Source organism: Lissotriton helveticus, chromosome 9 (assembly GCF_964261635.1).
Source record: "Lissotriton helveticus chromosome 9, aLisHel1.1, whole genome shotgun sequence".
In the NCBI taxonomy this organism is placed as follows: domain Eukaryota; kingdom Metazoa; phylum Chordata; class Amphibia; order Caudata; family Salamandridae; genus Lissotriton; species Lissotriton helveticus.
The window spans coordinates 1,077,496,622-1,077,517,009 of NC_136070.1; the positions used below are offsets into that span (position 1 = coordinate 1,077,496,622).

Sequence of the window (20,388 nt, forward strand, 5' to 3'; positions counted from 1 at the left end):
TAAACCAGACAAAGTCATCTGAGCACTTATTGCTAGTTTGAATTGAGCAGCCTCGCATCTTTGAAGAGGAAAGGCTTCGAACTTACAGCTATAGATGGATTTAAAGATTATAGCAATGCCACCTCCCTTGCCAATCTCTCTATCCCTCTTGACCATGACATAATCCGTAGGGATTGCCAAGGCAATGTCAGGTCCAGAGCTTGCGTAGATCCAAGTTTCAGTCAAAAACACGGCATCCGGTCTTTCATCTACTAAAGAATCGTAAATATGATTTTTGTGTTTAGGAAGTGACCTACAGTTTATACTCCAAAACTGGAGTTTGGGACAAGTGGAAGATGGTTTAGTAGCCTTCGATTTACCGTACTTATGTGAGCGTTTCATCAGTTTACACCTACTCATCCTGCCCAGTGAGAACCCACAATTATTGCAGTTAAAGCCATGAACAGGAAGAGTACAAGTTAAACAATGTGTGGATGACAAGTGCCTAAAAGAATTTAATTCCCCTGCAGTATAGCTAATAGCAGTACCGTGATCGCCAGAGGTGGGTTCTTCCTGAATAGGGTGAATGGCGCCTAGACCCGGCCTGGCGCGGACGGGCGCAGACGGGCTTACCTCTGGCGCACCTCGGGCGCGCCAGCGGCGCGCCCGCTGCGCGCATACGCTGTGCGCCTGCATTCCGAGTCGTTAAATAGGAATTGGCAAGTGTCCCTAAAACAGGGACCCAAGATGGCGTCTTGGGAGCGTCTCTAATCCCCTGGTTCTACACCCAAGATGGCGGACGGGAGCAGACAGAGCGCGAAGCTCACCAAAATGGTGAGTGGTCTCAACAATTATAGTGGAAGAAATGCGGGAAAATATGGGTCTGAGCAACAATAAAGCAGCAGAAACACAGTTGTGCAAAATTATTAAAAAAATTAGCGAGTGCCGAGCGGCAGTTATAAAATTAGCAGCGTTTCTAACACAGCAGCGTGGCAACACAGTTGTGCAAAATTATTAAAATTTAACGAGTGCAGAGCGGCAATTATAACATTAGCAGCGTTTCAAACACAGCAGCGTGGCAAGCAAGTTCTGTGTTTCACGTTAGTCTCCTGCATCCTTAAATAGTATTTACCAAGTGTCCCTAAAACACTAGCACGCTACCCAAGATGGCGTCTTGGGAGCGTCTCTAATCCCCTGGTTCCACACCCAAGATGGCGGACGGGAGCAGACAGAGCGCGAAGCTCACCAAAATGGTGAGTGGTCTCAACAATTATAGTGGAAGAAATGCGGGCAAATATGGGTCTGAGCAACAATAAAGCAGCAGAAACACAGTTGTTCAAAATTATTTAAAAATTTGCGAGTGCCGAGCGGCAGTTATAAAATTAGCAGCGTTTCTAACACAGCAGCGTGGCAACACAGTTGTGCAAAATTATTAAAATTTAACGAGTGCCGAGCGGCAATTATAACATTAGCAGCGTTTCAAACACAGCAGCGAGGCACTTAGCTTCCCCGTCTAAGTGCCAATAGTCCAGGTGTGACCAGGTGTTACATGTGTGCCCTGCAGGACCCCCGCGTGTCGTAAGCGCCAAGCATCAATCAAACCCATCTCCTCCATGAAACCACGAACACACTGTGCTACCTTCACCATGCGTACACTAGTGAGGTTGGATCTAACCATCTGCGGGTCCAAGTAAGTGTTGAGATCTCCCCCAAGCAAAATTGCTGTGTCTGGCAAGGAGCGCAGGACCTGAAACAGTTTCAGAAATGCCGCTGGCTCATCCACTACAGGGCCATAAACATTGGCTATTGTCACCATCACTCTCCCCAGCTTGCCACGAACCAATGCCCACCGACCATCATCCGCCACACATGTGTCAATAGGCTGAAATGGAGTCCCTCGCCTAATTAGAATAAGTACCCCACATGCATAGCTAGAATAAGAGGAAGCTAGGCGGAACGCCGCCCAACGTCGGGCCACTGCGCCCTCTGTGTGCCTGGTCAGGTGAGTCTCCTGCAGGAGAGCAGTCTGAATCCCATGGCAATACAGATGCGCCTGCACTAGTCTACATTTCCTGGGCGTATTCAGGCCACGGACATTCCAGGTGACACACTTATACCTCTCACCCCCCCATCTGGCAAACAGGAACACCATAACGAGCCACCAGCGAACTGCCTAAGCACACGATTCAGCACATACGAGCCACACTGTGGAGCCATACTCATGTCCAGAAGTTCCAAATTTGCAGCAAATCGCTCCCCCCTCCCCCTTCCATCCCCCCAACAACCTTGAATCAGCATAATCCAGGGGCATCAAACCAACCCCCAACAAAAAAAACATACAGTACAGTGAAAAAATGAGCCCCTCCCTCCCCCCTCCCACTTCAGCAAACCCCAATCGCCAAAGGCCCATCTCACCCTCCCCCCCTCCCACCTTCTCCCCTTCATCATGCAACAAACTTTGTGGGTCATACCCATCGGGGGAGTGTAGTGGCCTATTCCACCCCCAACACTAGGCGGGGGGCACCGGACAGTGTATATGGAACCATGCCCCCGAATCCAGACCCCTAATCACTCAACTTCTACTAGCAGGGAAGTGTGCAGGCGCCTGTATAGGTGCCATGTTAAGTATAGTCTTAAAGGAGCCTTAGTCATGTGGGCCAGTCCCGGAAATGTCTACAGTATATCATGGTAACATCAAGAGAAGGGCGCCCAGCCCGCACATCAATCCCGGACACTCAGAGAACCTAACAGGTATAATAACAGCAGGCATAGGTGAAAGGGACAATCACATCCCAACAACATGTGTACAACAGAGCAAATCAGCCGTAGATTCACGTCCGTGCCAGGAGGTCAATCATCCATATCCGATGTGTTGTCTGGTGCTTTCCGCCGGCGCTTCAGGGATTTGGCGTAGTCCATCGCCTGTTTGGGATTTGTAAATATCTTGCCCCCGGCGTGTTCCCCAAAGTGTAGCCGCACGGGGTATAGCAAAGCGTAGGGTATCTGTTCTTTGGCCAGCAGCTTTTTGACGTTCTGGAACTCTTTACGAGCCGCTTGAACCTGTGCCGTAAAGTCTGGATAGAAGGAGAGGGCCGTAAGGTAAGTGACCGTGCCCTTCTGCCTGGTGATGCGCAGAACAGTGTCCCGATCTCTAAACTTGAGCAGGCGGGCAATGATAGGCCGCGGCGCCGCACCAGGAGGGGGACGCGCTGTCAATGACCTGTGGGCACGTTCTATCGCGAACATAGGGGAAAGCTCCTCCGCGCCACATACCTCGCGAAGCATTGTTTCCATGTAATCTTCAAGGTGCCCCACATTCGTAGATTCCGGCAGACCGAGGACGCGGATGTTATTGCGCCTCGATCTCGCTTCGATGTCCTCGTTCTTGGCCTGTATCACCGCTAGGAGTTTGGTCATGTTGATTGTTTGGGCCGCCACCTGCTGCAGGCCGTCCTCTGTCTCCGATATTCGCTGCTCAGCCTCCCCTATGCGATTCGCCTGTTTATCCAATTTGGGAGAGAAGTGGTCCATCCGGCCATTTAGAGCTTCTATCTTGCTGTCAATTGCTTGGAGGCTATTCTGAATGGGCGCAAGTGATTTCTCCAAGGCCGTAGGCCCCTGGGAGGCCCCCTCCAGCTCCGAGTCCGATACTGCATTTTGTGGAGGTTTACCGCCCCTCCGGAGCTCAAAAGTGAGGCGAGGCTGTGATTTATCCGACTTGCCCATCAGGAGGCCGCTACAGTCACTGCTCACTGTGGAAAATGACTTTTGGGTCGGCCTTGCCCACGTATGCGTGTGTCCCCCTTCTGTCCAACGACGCGTCGCCACGCGGTCTGCCACCACGTTGTGCGCAATCCGTCCGCTGTGTCTGTGGCCCTTCCTAGTCAGGGTCACCTCAGGAGCCACTCAGAGCCCCCGACCGGACAGTACGTACAATCCCTGGCGTGATCTCTCAGGCTCCCCCCAGGTATATAAACTGCAGAGGAACAGGCAGGCGTGAGCAGCAGTGCCCCCAGGGGTGCCCCGCACCAGTTCGCACTATATCAGGGCAGGTGGGGGTGGAGGGGGATAACATCGAGGTCTCAGCGACAATGCAGCAGTGATAGCTCCACCAGGGAGTGCAAACCCCCCTCACCACACGGCGCTCACTCCCCCACAGCAGTGGGTCGCATCGGGAGCAGCTTACAGTGCAGAAGGAGTTCCGGACACCGCCGCCATTACACCACGCGGCCAGCTGTCTCCATCCCGGTCAGGCGCTCCAGGCAGCTCCCTTGATCTACGGGCAGGGCGGAAACCGCTGTCACAGGTCCGGGGTCTTTACAGCAGCATTCTCCCAGCCCAGATTCTTCAGGTTTTGTTCGGAGCAGGTAGGATGTTTAAGGATTTTCTCCGGTAGCCGGCAGAGCAGCACTACAGCGCTGCCATCTTGCCAGGCGCCAAGCCACGCCCCGAGGTTCATTGTTGGGCTTGACCACTATCAGTACCAACTTCTCTCATTCGATATAAAGTCAGCACCCTGGACATTCTCCAAGTACTCATTTCCAGAAACACACGGTATTCACCTACCCATACTCAGGAGGCTCAGTTTCACTACAATTGGACTTCCATACTCGTACACCGCCCGGGCCTTCTTGTCAACCACACAAAGTCAACCTCTGTCCCAGTGCAAGTACTACACTACCTAGGTGTCTCCATCGACACCCGGCAAGCAAGACTGTGTCTTTTGGAGGAGAGATGCTTATCAAATCTTTGGAAGTGTCAGGCCCTCATGAAAGCTTCTCATCAAACCGTTAGAATAGTATCCTCTCTCCTCAGCTCAAGGGCCTCCTGCATTTTTCTCACACCCATCTCCACATGAGGCCCCTACAGGAATGCCTAGAAGACCAGTGGGACGAACTGACATGCAATTGGTACAACAAGATACAGCTATTTCATCAGACAAAGCTGTCCTTGGTGGTACTCTCCAACCAACCTACCTCAAGGTACACCATTCCATCAGGAGACTCCTCCTCAAACATAGTCACAGATGCCTCACTACTAGGATCTGGAGGCCATAGTGACCACCTCTAATTTCAGGGCAAGTGGTCACAAAGAGAATCAACATACCACATCAATCTCCTGGAGTTGCAAGCAGTCCATCTGGCGCTAAAGGCATTTCATCCATCATTCAAGTCCAACTCCCTGCTTGTTCTGACGGACAGTGCAACAACCATGTTCTAGCTCAACAAGCAGGGAGGGACGAGGTCTATGCCCTTGTATCACGAAGCCCAGACAATCTGGAAATGGTTTCTAGCCAGAGACCTTACAATCACTGCAACTCACCTTCCAGGCGAGGTTCAGAGGCCAGATGGTACACCACAAGCTCTCCTCTTTGAGTATGGCTGCATGGCTCCTGAGCTAGTGTAGTATGGACATTTGAACTTACTACAAGATTGCATGAATATCCTCAAAGAGGCAAACCGGCCTTCTACACATTCTGCATATGCCTTCAAATGGAAGAGATTCTGCATATGGTGTTTGTCTAAGAACAAGAAACCTACCTCTTGCCAGGAAGATGTCATTCTTACATACTTACTCAATTTCGCTCAATCTGGCTTACAATTCTCTTCTATAAAGGTTCATCTGGCAGCTCTTACTGCCTACAGAAAATGCCCTTCACAAACCTCTTCCTTCAGAGTCCCCATTCATTAAGGATTTCCTAGAAGGTTCGAAGAAGTTTTTTTCTCCCATTAGGCGCCCTTTCCCTCAATGGGAGCTTAATGTAGTCCTTTCTCACCCTATGCAGGGCCTCTTGGAGCACATACACAAGGCACGTTCCTGGTGGCATTTACATCTGTCCGCAGGGTTAGTGAGATCCAAGTACACTGTTTGCATGAACCATGCACCATATTTCATTCTAGTAACGTGGTAATGAGGACTCATCCGAAATTCCTCCCTAAGGTAGTTTTGGACTTCCATGTCAACCTGACAATCTTGTTAACCTCTTTCTTCAGAATCCCTCTATTCAAGCGGAAAGATCTCTCCATTCCCTGGATGTGAGGAAAGTTCTAGGCAAGACAAAGGACATCCGGAGATCAGACCAATTGTTTATGAACTAAGGGCCCGATGTAGGTAAATATGAAATACAGATTCCTAAATACCGAATTTTAACGATTCAGTATTTAGGAATCGATATTTCATATGTAGCTAAAAATTCGGTAAAAAATACAGAATCGGTAATATTCGTTATTACCGAATCAGTAATACCGATTCGGTAATGAGGAATCAACTTCCCATTCATAGGAATGAATGGGAAGCCATTCACTATTACAGATTCGGTAAATACCGAATCGGTAATAGGGGGAGCATATTCAAGGGTGGCAGGGTGTCACATTGACACCCTGTTGCACCCCTGATTCGTGCATGTGTGCAGATGTGGTGCACATACATGCCCTAAGGGCATGTATGTCTGCCACATAGCACTGAGAAAAAAGCAAAAATTGCTTTATTTAAGGTATTCGATATTTACCACCAACTTGTAGTTGGTGGTAAATAACGAATCCTGGTAGCATAAATGCACTCACTTGAGTGCCACCTACATAGCATTTAAGGATTCAGTAATTTACCTATTCCTTAAAATAAGGGTTCGGTATTTTACCGATTCCTTAAAATAAGGAATCAGTAAATTACTGAATCCTTAAAACCTGCCTCCTACATTGGAAAAGGCTAAATACTGGTCAGTAACGGGATAATTACTGATTTTCGGCCGTAACCGACCGGTATTTACCAACCTACATATTGGCCTAGGTCCACTCTGTACAGGCTTAGCCACCTCTGATCATGTATGTTGCTCTGCTATCAAAAAGCTAACAAAACACTCTTAGCTAGACCAAAAGCACACTCCACTAGAGGAAAAGTGGCTACTGCCGCTTTGCTGCACAATATCCCTAGTCCAGAAATTTAAAAGCAGCTACCTGGAAATCAGTTCATTCATTCACCAAGCACAATTACCTATATTCTGATGCTAGAGCAGATGCTAAAGTAGGTCAGGCTTCCCTCAGAAACCTATTTGCTTAAACTGTCTAGTTCATCCTCAGAATCCTCCACCACGCTATGTGTAGATGGGCTTGCTATTCTATTCAACCCTTATGACTATACACAGAAATCCCCTACGAGTGAAAGAATAGTTTCATACCTGTTACTCCAGTTTTCTCGTTGGGGAATTTCCATAAGTCATAAGCAACCCTCCGCCTCCCCAGTGTAATAGCCCGAGATATCCTTACAATATATATATATATATATATATATATATATATATATATATATATATCTTACAATAAATATATATATATATATATATCAAATCGCCTTCAAAAATAATTGAAGTAACAACCACAACGTGGGCATGATGGGATACTGATGGTCTCTGGATTCCTAAAGGCACAGCCTCTATTTTAGCCGTATAATGACAGCCTATGAGCCTACTTTGTCCTGTACTCCTTCATCTCCATCATTAAAAAAGGGTTTGTGAGGGGGATTTCTGATGTTTGCAAAACATCTTAAATTGTTCTCATATTTACTGTACTGCCCTTTTTTTTTAACTTCATGATGAAGAATTGGACCTTTGTGGCCTATGTGTATAGGCTAAATTATTTGTATTTTTTTGTAATGTCTTTACAGCTCCACTTAAAAAGCTATATTAAATGGGGTGTCCCTTACGAATTCATCTGCAATCGCGTAAAGTTTTGCTACGTATTACGCAGAGGGTTATGCCTCCAGAGAGTGGTTGCATGCAGATGTGATAGGCCGCATCTTGGATGACCTCCCGCCTAAGGCATTATCTGACAAGGCGAGTGCAGAGCTGGATCAGGAGATCCAGCTCTGCACTCGCCTCGTCAGATAATGAGTGGGAACTCACAGAGGAAGAATTGGGTGCTGCTCTAGGGGACATGCATATGGGAAAGGCCCCAGGGCCGAATGGCTTTCCATGTGAATTTTTTAAACGATATTTGTTGCAGCTAGGGCCCCATTACCTTAGGATGGTGGAGGAGGCCAGGGAGCGGGCCTGGAGACACGCAGAAGTGGTGGTGTTCCACAAGCCTGGTAGACCTCCCGATCAGCACGTGTCATATTGCCCTATCTCTCTCCTGAACATGGAGGCCAATATTCTGGCCAAGGCCTTGGCCAACTGCCTTCGGTCTCATATCACTTCCCTAGTCCATCCCGACCAGGCCAGGTTTATGACCCAGTGGATGACTCTTCACAATATTCGTTGTGCACATGTTCCTCTTGCGACCGTTCAGGGGTTGGGATAACGAGCAGTGTTGTTACTGGCAGACAAACAATAGAGCTAATGCCCATGTGCATTGCCAGCAAGAGGTGGTGTCACACTACCTTGTAAATCGAGAAGACATCTTCAAAGAAAAACAACTTGCACACATCCAGACCCAACACTAGAAAGCAGGAGTATGCACAGCATGTGAATCTACATCACTACATGCCACAAACAGATGCTTGCAGAGTAAGTAATATATTTTCCTTCCTCATAATGCCTTGTGTTAATGTGTTTCTTTACAGTATCACACATCTGGAACACTCATTAAGATGTAAAAATCTAGGTTAAAGAAGAGATGAGCAGGAGTGAAATTAAGGACAGTTTAGTTGATTACAGATGTTTTTGGTGTTAGATGTACATGAATAGCCCTGGTCAAGCCTGCATGTAGGTCAAATATATTGTCTTGTGCACCAGCTAGGTGCCTCATTTTCCTCGACTTGTTCTAATTGGGTTTTTAAATGTTTTTTATTTGTGATTTTTGCATTAAAGGAGGAATGAGGATCCTGAACTTTCAGGGCCATATTTTCCCTCACCAGTCCTTTAGTGCTGTATCCTTCGAGTTTTTCATTTGTGTTTTTACTTTTCATGGCAGGTTTCCTAATATTCTGTTTGGAGTAATTTCCAATACATTGAGCAACATGCATTCCCTGCAGTTGTGATTGTCTCTGTTGTGAGAAGAACCCCAAATTTGTATAACACAAATACCTGATATTATTAGTGACATGGACATCATTGTGGTAATAGCATGAATGTTTGGCATTTTAGATCATTGGTTTGCTTATTTGTTTATTGTGTTTTGTTTAGAATTAGTCTTTCTTAATTGCCTCAAGGTGTACTTTCACTTGTAAATGTACTTTTTGCAGTTTGTATCTTAAGACCCGTAGTGTGGATGTGAGATTCATATAATAGTGTCTGATTACCCTACCATAATTGATTTTCTGGCGGTGGTTTCCAGATAGATAAAGAATGCTTATTGGATCTGAAAGACATCTAGCCGCAGATTCCTTAACTTAGAATATCCCCAGGTGTCAGACTGGATCCGGAAAACTTTCCGCAGCAGCACCTCTACGCGTCAGGAGGCGGCGCCGCCCGACTCCACCCTGACGTCGTCCACGGGTATGACGTCAGTGGAGCCATATATGCCCCTACTGACTCGCCGACGTCCGTTTTCTTCTTTTCCATGTCCGAGTGCAGATCCTGGAAAACCAGCAGTTATTTGGCCTGGTTTTTGGGCCTTCTCGAAACCCTTGGTGTCGTGGGAACAGTGTGCAATGCCTTCCGGCTTTAAATCTTGCAAAGCCTGTGCACGTCAGATGTCTGACACTGACCTGCACCTTATCTGTATGTGGTGCCTCGGCATGCACCACGACTCCAAAGAGTACGACGCATGTCAGCGGATGAAGTCCAAGTCCCTGAGAGAGTGCTGCATGAAACTGATTGCCCCACGGATGTCCGGTCCAGCTCCCTCCCGTTGCCGCTCTTCCTCTCCTGATCGGGCTCGTTTCCGGGGTCGCTCCCGTGACCGCCATGCAAAAACAGGTAAGTGTAAGCACAGGCGTCGCCTGCGGAGGTCTTCCTCTAATGTCTGTGCCACTGCTGCCCATTCCTCTCGTGCTGTGCCAGGTACGGGAGCACGGCAGCCACATCCTCCTTACCCTCCCTTTCCGGGAGTTGGTGCAACCCATGCCCAAATGGAGGCCTATTGTAAGGCACTCCAGGCTTGCTTTGGTTCGCCCCCTCTCCTTGGTGCGCCTTTGGGTCCGACAGAGGTAGCAGGCACTCATGCCGGGTCCTCGTCTGCGGACTTTTCCCCTGCACCGGCTGCGTGCGTCAACTCTGATTCCGGAGCAAACGTGACGCCAATAAGCCAGGGCCCAGAGCACAGCCCACCCAGTCAGTCAGCGTATAGCCCTGAGCGGCTTCCTGCGCCTTCGTTGGAGGCGGCACCGGTGACGCCCGGCTCGACACCGGGTACTACCCCAGGCTCAACACCGGGCCCGGCATCTCGTGCTTCCTCCAGGTAGTTTACAGTGGGATCGACATCGGTAGGCGTCCCGGTCCAGTCCCCTGTAGAGGTCGTCAACGTCCCGGTGACTCTGACGCGGTGTCGATTAACGTCGGTACCAAAGTCGATTCCTCTTCCCTTGGTTGAGGTTGTTGCTCCTCCCGACACCTCGGGCGGCGCTAGGTCTCCTACGCGGCATCAGTCGACCCAGGTACTAGCGATTACGCCTCCTCCTTTACAACATGATGCTTCCCGGGACTCCCCAGATCAAGGGCCCAAGGTGCAAGTACCCAGTGTTGCCTGGCCTTCCGGTCATTCTCCGGCTCCTCCACTCCTTATGTCTAGTGGCCGGATTAGTCTTCGGCCTGCATTTTTGCACATGCATCCTCCACTCTTTGGGACTCAGTTCAGAACCTTCTCCCTTCTGTTCCAGAAGGACCTTGGGCAGGACCACAGACTCCTTTGTTCTGTTTCTCTGTTCCATTCCGCCCATTCTCAAGATTAGGCGGTGTGTTAATAAATCATGTGTTCTTTCCAGTCCTCGGCCTGGATTGTATGGTGTGACATTTGTTAAAATTTTTCCCCACCGTCCCTGCAGCCTTTTGCTTCGGATCTATTATCTCTATACATTTCTAGGTCTTTTATTGGGGTTGACGTCTTGTGGTGAGCTATCCTTAAATCTTTTGTTCCTGACATGTTCTCCTTCACGGTTTTCCTTCTGGATGCAGACTTCTGTCCTCGGCCAGGCTGTTGTTCCACGTGATTGTCTCCCTTAAAGTTGACTTAGCCTTCACTCATGCGGGGTTGCTTCCAGAGTGCTGCTCTGACTCACCTGTCAATTTCTTTCTAATTCTTCATCATTTTTGCACACTGTTCCCATATTCTCGCAGTTTTTAGTGGTGGGTCCGCGTTCTGACGCAGAAAAGTTTCTCCAACGAAAACTGACATCAGCGCGCCGGGAGGGGCATATATGGCTCCACTGACGTCCTATGCCTGGACGACGTCAGGGCAGAGTGGGCGGCGCCACTTGCTGACGCGCAGAGGTGCTGCTGCCGAAAGTTTTCCGGATCCATTATGACGCCTGGGGATATTCTAAGTTAAGAAATCTGTGGCTAGACTAGGTCTCTACCAGATACATCGTTACCGAAGGTAAGTAACTCGTCCTTATAGTAAAAATAATGTAGCTATTTTAGAGTTTTAATATAGGGCAAACAAGGCCCTTTTAGGTGACAGAGCACTTTACAGGAATTAACAAAGGAAGGTATGATAGAAAACAGTAGGCCTCATACAAGAACAAAAGAAAATAGTATAAGTCAGGGGGGCAAAATTTACATTAGCAAAGGGTAAGAAGAGAAAGAAGATCATATATGCAATCATAAGAACTGTCATAAGTAATGTTCGATAGGTGTCAGAACAGTGTGGAAATGGCTGGGTAACTCAGAGAAAACAGCACAGATCTCGTGAGTATGTCCAAAGGTGTGATTAGAAGCAACATCTAACAGGTAGAAAAGAGTCTATCACGATGAGAGGGAGGAGTGTCCTCAGTGCAAGAAGAATTTGTTGGATAGAAGATTTTTTAGTTCTTTCCTGTAGATGAATGTGGATGGGTTGCATCTGATCTCGTGAGGGAGAGAGTTCCATATTTTGGGGGCCAGTCGGAGAAGGATCAGTTGTAGGTTTTCTTTTTGTTGAATTTTTGTGGCTTAAGTAGAAGGGAGCTTGTGTTTCTTAACCACTTGACCACGGTGCGAATTCCGCCGTGGTGCGGGTGAAATAATGAGTGGGCGTATTTCAGACGGCCCCCGGCCGTCCTCCACAGACGCCCACTGTGACGTCGGACAGCAGGGGGCCGTCCGGCGCACCGAACGGGTTAAAGGTCTGTTTCCACCAAATAGGATCCGTTTTTGTGTAAGGTAAAGGCCTTGTGAGGGTTCGCTCCTTTCCTCCATGATGGGGACTTGTGGCGACCCACTACGGGGGACCCGGTGCCGCAGCACCTTCTGCACGGCACCTTCTGGCGCCGCGGGACCCGGCGTGCCTTTCCCTGCACCCATCTGCCTCAAGCCCACTTTTGGGGACTGCCTTTTCCTCCCTGCCGCCACTACTGGCTCCACCATCACGGGAGGCCCGCTGGCTGGACTCTTGGGGGCGCAACATGTTCGTGTCGACCAGTGCAGCTCTGTGGGCCCTTAACACTTTATGTGTGTTGACTAGGGTCTCCTCTTGTTTGTGGGACTCGGCTGAGTCCTTGGGATCCGCCGCTTCACAGGAGGATGATCGGATGGATTTGCGGCACCATGCGTTGGATGGCCGGGAGCTGGCGGCGTTTATTTTCTGTTCCGCTCTGGACATCTCGGAGGTGCTTGATCATGCCATGGCTTCTTCGGTTGCCCTTCGCCTCCATGCTTGGCTTTGGGACAGTGTGGTCCCGGAAAATGTTAGGGTACGGCTGGTTGATCTTCCCTTCAATGGCACTCTGTTGTTCCATGCCCCAGCTGACTCTGCCATCCGGAGGTTCTTGGCAGGGCTTCGTCCTCCTTCTCCTCCTCCTTTTCCTTCTCCTTCTCCTTCTCCTCCTCCTTCTCCTTCTCCTCCTCCTCCTCTTCCTCCTCCTCCTCCTCCTTCTCCTCCCCCTCAGTCACTGGTGAGTTGATCTGGTTCTTGGAGATGCTCCTCCTTTTGGGCGAGTCGCCCTCGTTGTTGGTTCTGTGTGGTATGGCCACTCGAGTTCACCTTGTTGAGACTGTGGTTCTGTTGGCTACTGGATGGCCGTTCTTGACTGTGTGTTTTTTCCTTTGGGTTATCTGCTCCAGGTTGGCCTTGAGATTAGGCTTCCTGTTTTTCTCTTGGGCTGCTTTACAAGCCTTCTGCGGGTTTTTTTTCCCCGCGGCTCTTTATGTTGCCCTCTGCTGTGGAAATTTCTTCCAAATAGGGTTCCCATGTCCTGGGACTTAACATACCCTATGTGGGGTAGTGGTAGCTGGTAAATAGCTTGTGCTGTGCTGTGCTGTGCAGTTGTCGTCACCTTCGGGCCTCTGCTCTCCATGGCGTTTATGTATGTTGCAGATGCAATTCCCTTGCTGGATTGGCAGGCCTTGGTGGCGCCCCGGGGTGTCCTTCTCCGAGGTCGCTGCGCTTTTCGCCTGGTCTGACCTGCGGCCTGGCATTGTGGCTCTGGTTCTGCTTCTTAGGTCATGTGCGTGGACCCCTCGCTGAGGTGTGTCCGGGCCCTTCCTTGCTTTCATGCTCCCTGTCCTCGGGGCAGAGATGTTTTTGGATTTCTCCTTCTTTCAGGCTCAGCCTGCCCAGTCTTCCTGAGGCCTGGGCTCTTCTTCCTGCTTCTGACGGTTTATTGCTGTCAACGCCATTCTGTCTGGTCTGTTGACTTCCGACTGTGGTGGGCCCGCCTTCTTTTCCCTCGTCTCCTTGGGCCCTCTAGGTTGTTCTTGTCCCTCTTCCTTACCTTGGCATTGGCTGGAGGTTCTGTTGCCTTGTAGGCGCGGGGGTGCTTGAGCCTCCCCTGGCATTGCCCTTGTTTCCTCTGCTGAGTGTGAATGGGCTTCCTCTTTTCCTTTCCTCTTCCCACACCCCTCTGGGGGTCGGTGGTGTTCTGCTTGTGGGGTTTCCCCTTGCCTGGGGGGATGGGGCTCTTCGCCCTGTTCGTTGGACTGGTCCCCTGTGGGACCCTCTGTTATGTCCAGGCTGGTGGGGTCCTTTTGCAGACCCTGCTTCCCTGTGGGTATGGCTTGGGTATCTATTCTACGTTAAGGAATCTGTGGCTAGTAGTCTCTATCAGATGTATGAGTTACTTACCCTCGGTAACGATGTATCTGGTAGAGACGATTCCAGCCGCAGATTCCTTCACAGCCCGCCCTTCCTCCCCGTTCTGCAAGGACCTTTTGGCTTGGCCTTCTGCACTCACCTCCCGGTGGGTGGCTATGTCTTCTGTGAGAGGATTCTTCCGTTCTTTTGACAGGATGTTTTGTCTTGTTTCTTGTTCCGTCCTCCTCTTTGGCGCTTTAGAGGATGGGTCTCTAGGTACTCCTGTGCCCCTCCTCTCTGGTTGCTTCAGGATTGAGGCTTGCCTTACTCTCGTCTCTCCGCTTCCTCCCTCTTTGTTCCTAGGGTCCTGGCCCCTCTGCTACCCTCTGGCTTGGGGGCATCTGATGTTCCTTGCCCTTTGTTCATTTGGGGAGTTGTCGCACTCTGTGTTGGGGTTGCTTTGGAGGTTGTCGCTCCCTGGTTGTCTTGAAACTGGTTTCCCTTCGTTGTTCTTGGTTGGGGTTATAATCCTGCTACATGTTGTCATGACATTTTGCATGTGTTCCTTGTCTCAAGGGGGGTACTGTCTACATGCTGGCAGGGTGGCTGCTCAGGGCTGTGCTCTGTTCTTTCTTCTTTGCCTGCCTTTGGGTACTGCAGTGTTGGCACTGCTCCTTATGGTGTTGTTGGTCACCAATCCATTTTCCATTTTATTTTTCTGCTCTTCGCACACTGTTCCCATGCTCCCACAGTTTGTCTGATGGCTCCGTGTTGTGGCACGTAAAGTTCTGCGAAGAAAACTGATGTAGGCGCGCCGGGGTGGGACTTATGTGACCTCGCTGACGTCACATGCGCGGACGACGCCTGGGCAGAGTCGCGTGATGCCGTCCCCACGGCGCGCAGGGAGGCTGAGGCAAAAAAGTTTTCCGGATCCAGTCTCATGACTGGGAATAATTCTACGTTAAGGAGTCTGCGGCTAGAATCGTCTCTACCAGATACATCGTTACCGAAGGTAAGTAACTCGTACACCTGTAACTGTTGTTCTCCAGTATTGGAATCCTTCATAGATTCACGTGCGACCCACCCTCCGTCCCATGGAAGCTCACCTTTTTTCCTCTCTTTTTCTCGATGTATATCCTACACTGGTGCTTTGAAAATCTCAGGGCTGGAGCTTCTCACATGAGTCTTCTAGAGGGTAAAACAACCTGATTGGTTGAAACCTATGTTTTGTCTCCTTTTTAAACAATGACTATGGTATGTTGCAAAATTAAAGGGCCTCGAGTATTTCTAGCCTCTGTTTAACTTTGCATTGCTATTATAATGTATCTTAGGACTCCCATCTTGACGACTGGGAATGATTTGAGCATGTGAAAGATTCCAATACTGGAGAACTACAGTTACAGGTAAGTAACTTATTTTCTTAGCTGAGTCAACGTTTTTGATTTGCAACTCACACTGGATATCAGTAAAGGGTGTTTACCTTTGTGAGTTATCTTGCTGGCTAACACTTTAGAGGGCTAAACAACAAGCCAGTGTGTTGCTTAGGAGTCATAGTACCCAGTTTTCATAGGGTTGCCACAGGTTATCTAGATTGCACATGAGTAATCTTAGAGAGCATGGAGTGACCTGACAGATGATGAAATGGCACTGACCAAATTAGGAATGACTTATACATTTTCGAAAAAGGAGAGCCATATCTTGTTTATATTCTGAATCTAATCTCTATGCAGGAGCTGATATGTTTGAGGGCCATTCGTGATGTCAATGTGCCCAAGTTCCTTCAAGATGACTTGAAACTATTCCATGGAATAGTATCTGATCTATTCCCCAAAATCCAAGAGGAGGAGATTGACTATGGCACCCTGGAGGAAGCAATCCGAAACAACTGCACTAAGATGAAGTTGAAGGATGTGACTGGTCAGTAAATTTTTAATCAGTAACAAATGTCATTCATGCTTGTGTTATAAGTTACTTCCACCGCTTTGTGCGAATCCTGGCCAAACAATAAGGATACAAACCTGCATTCTAAAGTGCTGACCATACTTTGCCATCAACACCACTGTGAACTATTATTCATGTGAGATTCTGTTTTTCTAATTTGGGGGGAATCAACCCACTAAATTATTGATTTAGTATCTTCTTAGGTCAAAAACAGTTATTTTGAGAAAGCCCCTGTAACTGAGGCCTAAAGAGCAGACTTTTCTGAAAGAAACTAGTGTTATGTATTTAAGCATCAACAGAAAATATTGCCAAAAAAAGCAGTGAAATTCCCAACAGTGATTTCTAGTGGGTTGCACATGTCAGGAGTTTTACCTTCTGACTTATATCCTGATTTTGAGTTTGACAGGCGTTTTACTCTCCCGCCTGCTTTATTACATGTCCCGTAGGATATAATACACTTGTAATAAGGCAGACTCGATATGCCATGTTTATAAGGAAGAACCCCATTCGACAAACTCTAAATCTGAAAGAAACAGGTTAGTGTTGGATTCCTTACCTTAGAATATCCCCAGGCGTCAGACTGGATCCGGAAAGTTTTTCGTAGCAGTACCCCTGCGCGTCAGCATCGTGATCGCCGGGATGATGTCGTCGGAGTACTTAGACGCCGCCCTCGCGCTGTCGTCAGTTCTTCTTTTTTCCGCGCCAGCAAGCGCAGATCCGGGGAGAGCAGTACTCCTAGTCAATTTTTTACTAACTTTTTCGATCTCTTTTGGATCTTCTCGAGTCGATACTCGACTCCGGTGCTGATAGGGATGTCCGGGTTCAAACCCTGCGACGACTGTAACCGCATGATGTCGGTTACCGACCCCCACCGTTGGTGCCTTTACTGCCTCGGGGCCGACCACGATGACAAGCCGTGCCCTGACTGCCGGGCCTTGACGTCCAAGGCTAGGGGGGAGCGGTCCCGCAAGCTACTTGAGCTCCGGCAGACGGCCCCGCGTCGCTCGAGGCCCCGGTACAGGAGGAGGTCGAGGGACCAGTCGCGTGGCCACAGTCATCACAGCTTGGCGAGTCGACACCACTCAACGGGCTCCAAGTCCTCAGGTAAGTCGAGGCACAAGAAGTCGAAGAAGCGACACCGCTCTTCTGACTCCCCGACGCTCGCGCATCGCGGCCGGGGTTCGGGCGACACCGCCCACGCGGCTCTGCCGGAGCCGCAAACTCCGCGCCCAGCTCCACACCCGCCGGTCCCTGGGCTGCACTTGACGCGGAGGAGATCAGCACCTTCCTCACGGCCATGAGGTCGCGCTTCCCTCCCTCGAAAACCACCGAGGCGCCTTCGGGCCCCTGTGGGTCCGTCTGGGAGCCCAAGCGGGCCGGAGACTCCGGGCCCGGCGCCGTCGGGTGCTTCGGCCCCGACGCCGTTGACGACTCCGGTCCCCACGCCGCAGGGTTCCTCAGGATCCAGGCCTGGATCTGTGACGATGCTGGTCGACCTTATGAACCCTCCGCCGGCTCTGTCACCAAGGGTGTCACCCCGGGCGCCGTCCCCACATGGCGTCGTCCCCGATCCCCACCCGGTCCGGATCCAGCGTCAGACCGGCACCATCCGGTGCCGTCTTCGATGGCGATCGGTGAGTCCTTCATCGTCGACCCGGCTCCATCATTTCTTCATGATTTTCAGGAGATGGAAAACGAGGGGGATTTGGAGTGGTCTGAGGACCCTCTGCCACTGCAGCGCCAGTTAAGCCAGGACTGGGCAGATGAACGGGGGGAGGCCAGTGGTCTGGACACTTCGCCCGACACTGGATTTGTCTCCCCCTCCAACCCTGGCTATGGAGGAGGGGGCTTCTTACAGCGTGGTGTTGACTAGGGCGGCCAAGGCCTTGGCTCTTGAGCTCCCAGTCGCGGCCGTGAGGACTAACCTCCTCACTGAGGTGCTCAAACCACCGGCAAGCTCCTCGGAGCTTCTCCTGCCGTTTAATGAAGCCCTCACTGACGTTCTGTTGGGCACTTGGTCCAAGCCCCCCACAGGCCTCCCTGTAAATCGGAACGTTGCCCGACACCACCGCCCGGCTACGGGCGACCCCAGTTTCCTGTCCGTTCACCCCACCCCTGAGAGCCTGGTGAACCTCCCAGACCGCATTCCCGACCGCCCCTCCGGAATGGGGTTGCGGTCTGTCAACACCGCCTGCCTTTTGGGCTGTTACTCCCACTCTCTGTGGGATACGGTTACGGAAGGGCTGCCGCAGTGCCAGGCGGAGGTCCAGGCAAAGCTTACCCAAGCCCTTGCAGAGGGAAAGGATGCAGCACAATACTCCATTCGGTGTGGACTGGATACCACGGATTCGGTAGGCAGGGCGATTGCAATGACGGTGGCGGTTCGCCGCCACGCCTGGCTGAGGTCCGCCAACTTTTCGGGCGATGTCCAAGCCTCCCTGATGGACATGCCCTTTGATGGCCGTCACCTCTTTGCCGAGAAGGCGGACAGTGCGCTGAAGCGTTTCAAGGACTCCAGGCCTACGGCAAAGTCCGTGGGCCTCGGCCAACAACAGCAAACTTCCGCCTTTCGTGCCATTCATGGACAAGGAAGGGGTGCCCCCTCACGTCCAGCTAGCCACAGGCTGCAGAACCAATCTCAACGCGGACGTGGTAACCGCCGTGGAAGTGCCGGGGGACACCAGCAAGGTCAGTCCACACCCGCCCCTGCAGCACTGTGAACTATTATTCATACCGTGCTGCCTCGAAATCCTCCTAGTGTGAGAATTCAGGCCCATTCAACGCCAGTAGGGGACAGGGTTCGCCATCACTTCCTCCACTGGCGCTCCATCACATTGGACATGTGGGTGCTGCAAATCGTCCGAAGGGGCTACTCCCTCCCCTTCGAGGCGACCCCTCCTGAAATGCCACCGCAGTACCACCACATGTTCGGGGATCACTTGCAACTTTTGCAGGAGGAAGTTACGGCCCTTTTGCCCAAGGGGGCTGTCGAGCACGTTCCTGGGCCAGAAGTAGGACGTGGTTGCTATTCCCACTACTTTCTGGTACCCAAGAAGGGCAAAGGAGGCCTACGCCCTATCTTGGACCTACGGAGCGCCAACAGCTTCCTCCGGAAGGAGAGTTCAAGATGCTGACTTTGGCTCAGGTCCTAGCTGCCCTGGACCCAGAAGGCTGGATGGTAGCATTGGACTTGCAGAACGCGTATTTCCACATCCCCGTCCTGCCGGCCCACCAGCGTTACCTGCGGTTCACGGTGTAGGAGAGTCGGGTCTGCTCTCCCATGGTCACCCCATTTTTTGCTTTTTGCTTCACTGGTTTTCGACCTAATGTGGCTGTGGGCCTGCTAATCAGACCCACAGCCCTGTTGTTCTCTCTCTAAATTCAACACCATGTACTATAGGTACATTACCAATTGGGATTGGGTCACCTTATGAGCCCCTGTACAGTGTACTATAGGTACCCAGGGCATAGGTGCATTCAAGGCCTACCAGGGGCTGCAGCATATCTTTTGCCACCCCTGGCTGGCCATCCAAACTGACACAACTGGCTGATCACTCAGCTGGGGCAAGGTCGTGTAAACACCCCTTGCTTAGTTGTAGTATTCCTATGTCTAACCTTAAATCTGGACACATATACACCTATAAGTCACTCCTAAGGCAGACTTTAACAATCCTGAAGGCAGAGTGCTTGGTTTTATGTGAGATGGTGCTCTAGCATGAGCTGAGTCTGTCTGCAGCTTTCGGAACCATGTCCTTATAGCTGTTCCAGGATATTGGCATACCTTACTATAAGTGCATTATGAACCTCGCGATTAAATGCTATCTTTGGTTTGGCTTTATCAAAACATGTCGTGTAAGGTGTCATACGCTTTGGAATACTACCCCCTTGCCAGTTCTGGCGACGGGGGTAGCATTCCACCCTTCTAGAGGGAGAAGACATGTTACTTTCCTTAATCCCGGTTAAAGTTAACCAGAGCCTCAGCATCACAAAATGGATGCTGCTGCCACAGACACAAGTCTGACCTCCTGCTGCTGGGAGTCCTTCCAGCGAGGGAGGCTTGGACAATAGGTTTCCTGTCACAGGGAGGTGCTAGCACCACCCCAGACAGGAGATAGTGGATTGGGGCAGGGAGGGCTGAATGAAACGAGACACTGCCTGGGGCACACAAGGTGTCCCATGCATAGTCCAGTTCAAACCGGTGCTGGGGCACTCCAGCCCCAGCTCTGGTGCAAAACTAGACAAAGGGAAAGGGGTGTAACCACCCCCTTCGTGGGTCCCACCCATAGGAGGGACCTAGCAGGTAATCCAGCCCCTTGATTTGGAATGTATGTATAATGTATATGTATGTATAAATGATTTTGTAGCGCGCACTGTTACTGGGGAGTAT

At 50.5% G+C, this 20,388-nt stretch overlaps 1 protein-coding gene across 2 annotated transcripts in view; it reads left to right on the top strand.

Moving 5' to 3' along the window:
• DNAH1 (dynein axonemal heavy chain 1) overlaps positions 1-20,388 on the top strand; it is a 1,443,760-nt gene that overhangs the window by 559,230 nt on the left and 864,142 nt on the right. For both annotated transcript variants that reach the window (XM_078661462.1, XM_078661463.1), the window contains exon 35: positions 15,791-15,977. In XM_078661462.1, the coding sequence (XP_078517588.1) occupies positions 15,791-15,977 (187 nt within the window). The remainder of the gene's footprint in view (positions 1-15,790; positions 15,978-20,388) is intronic.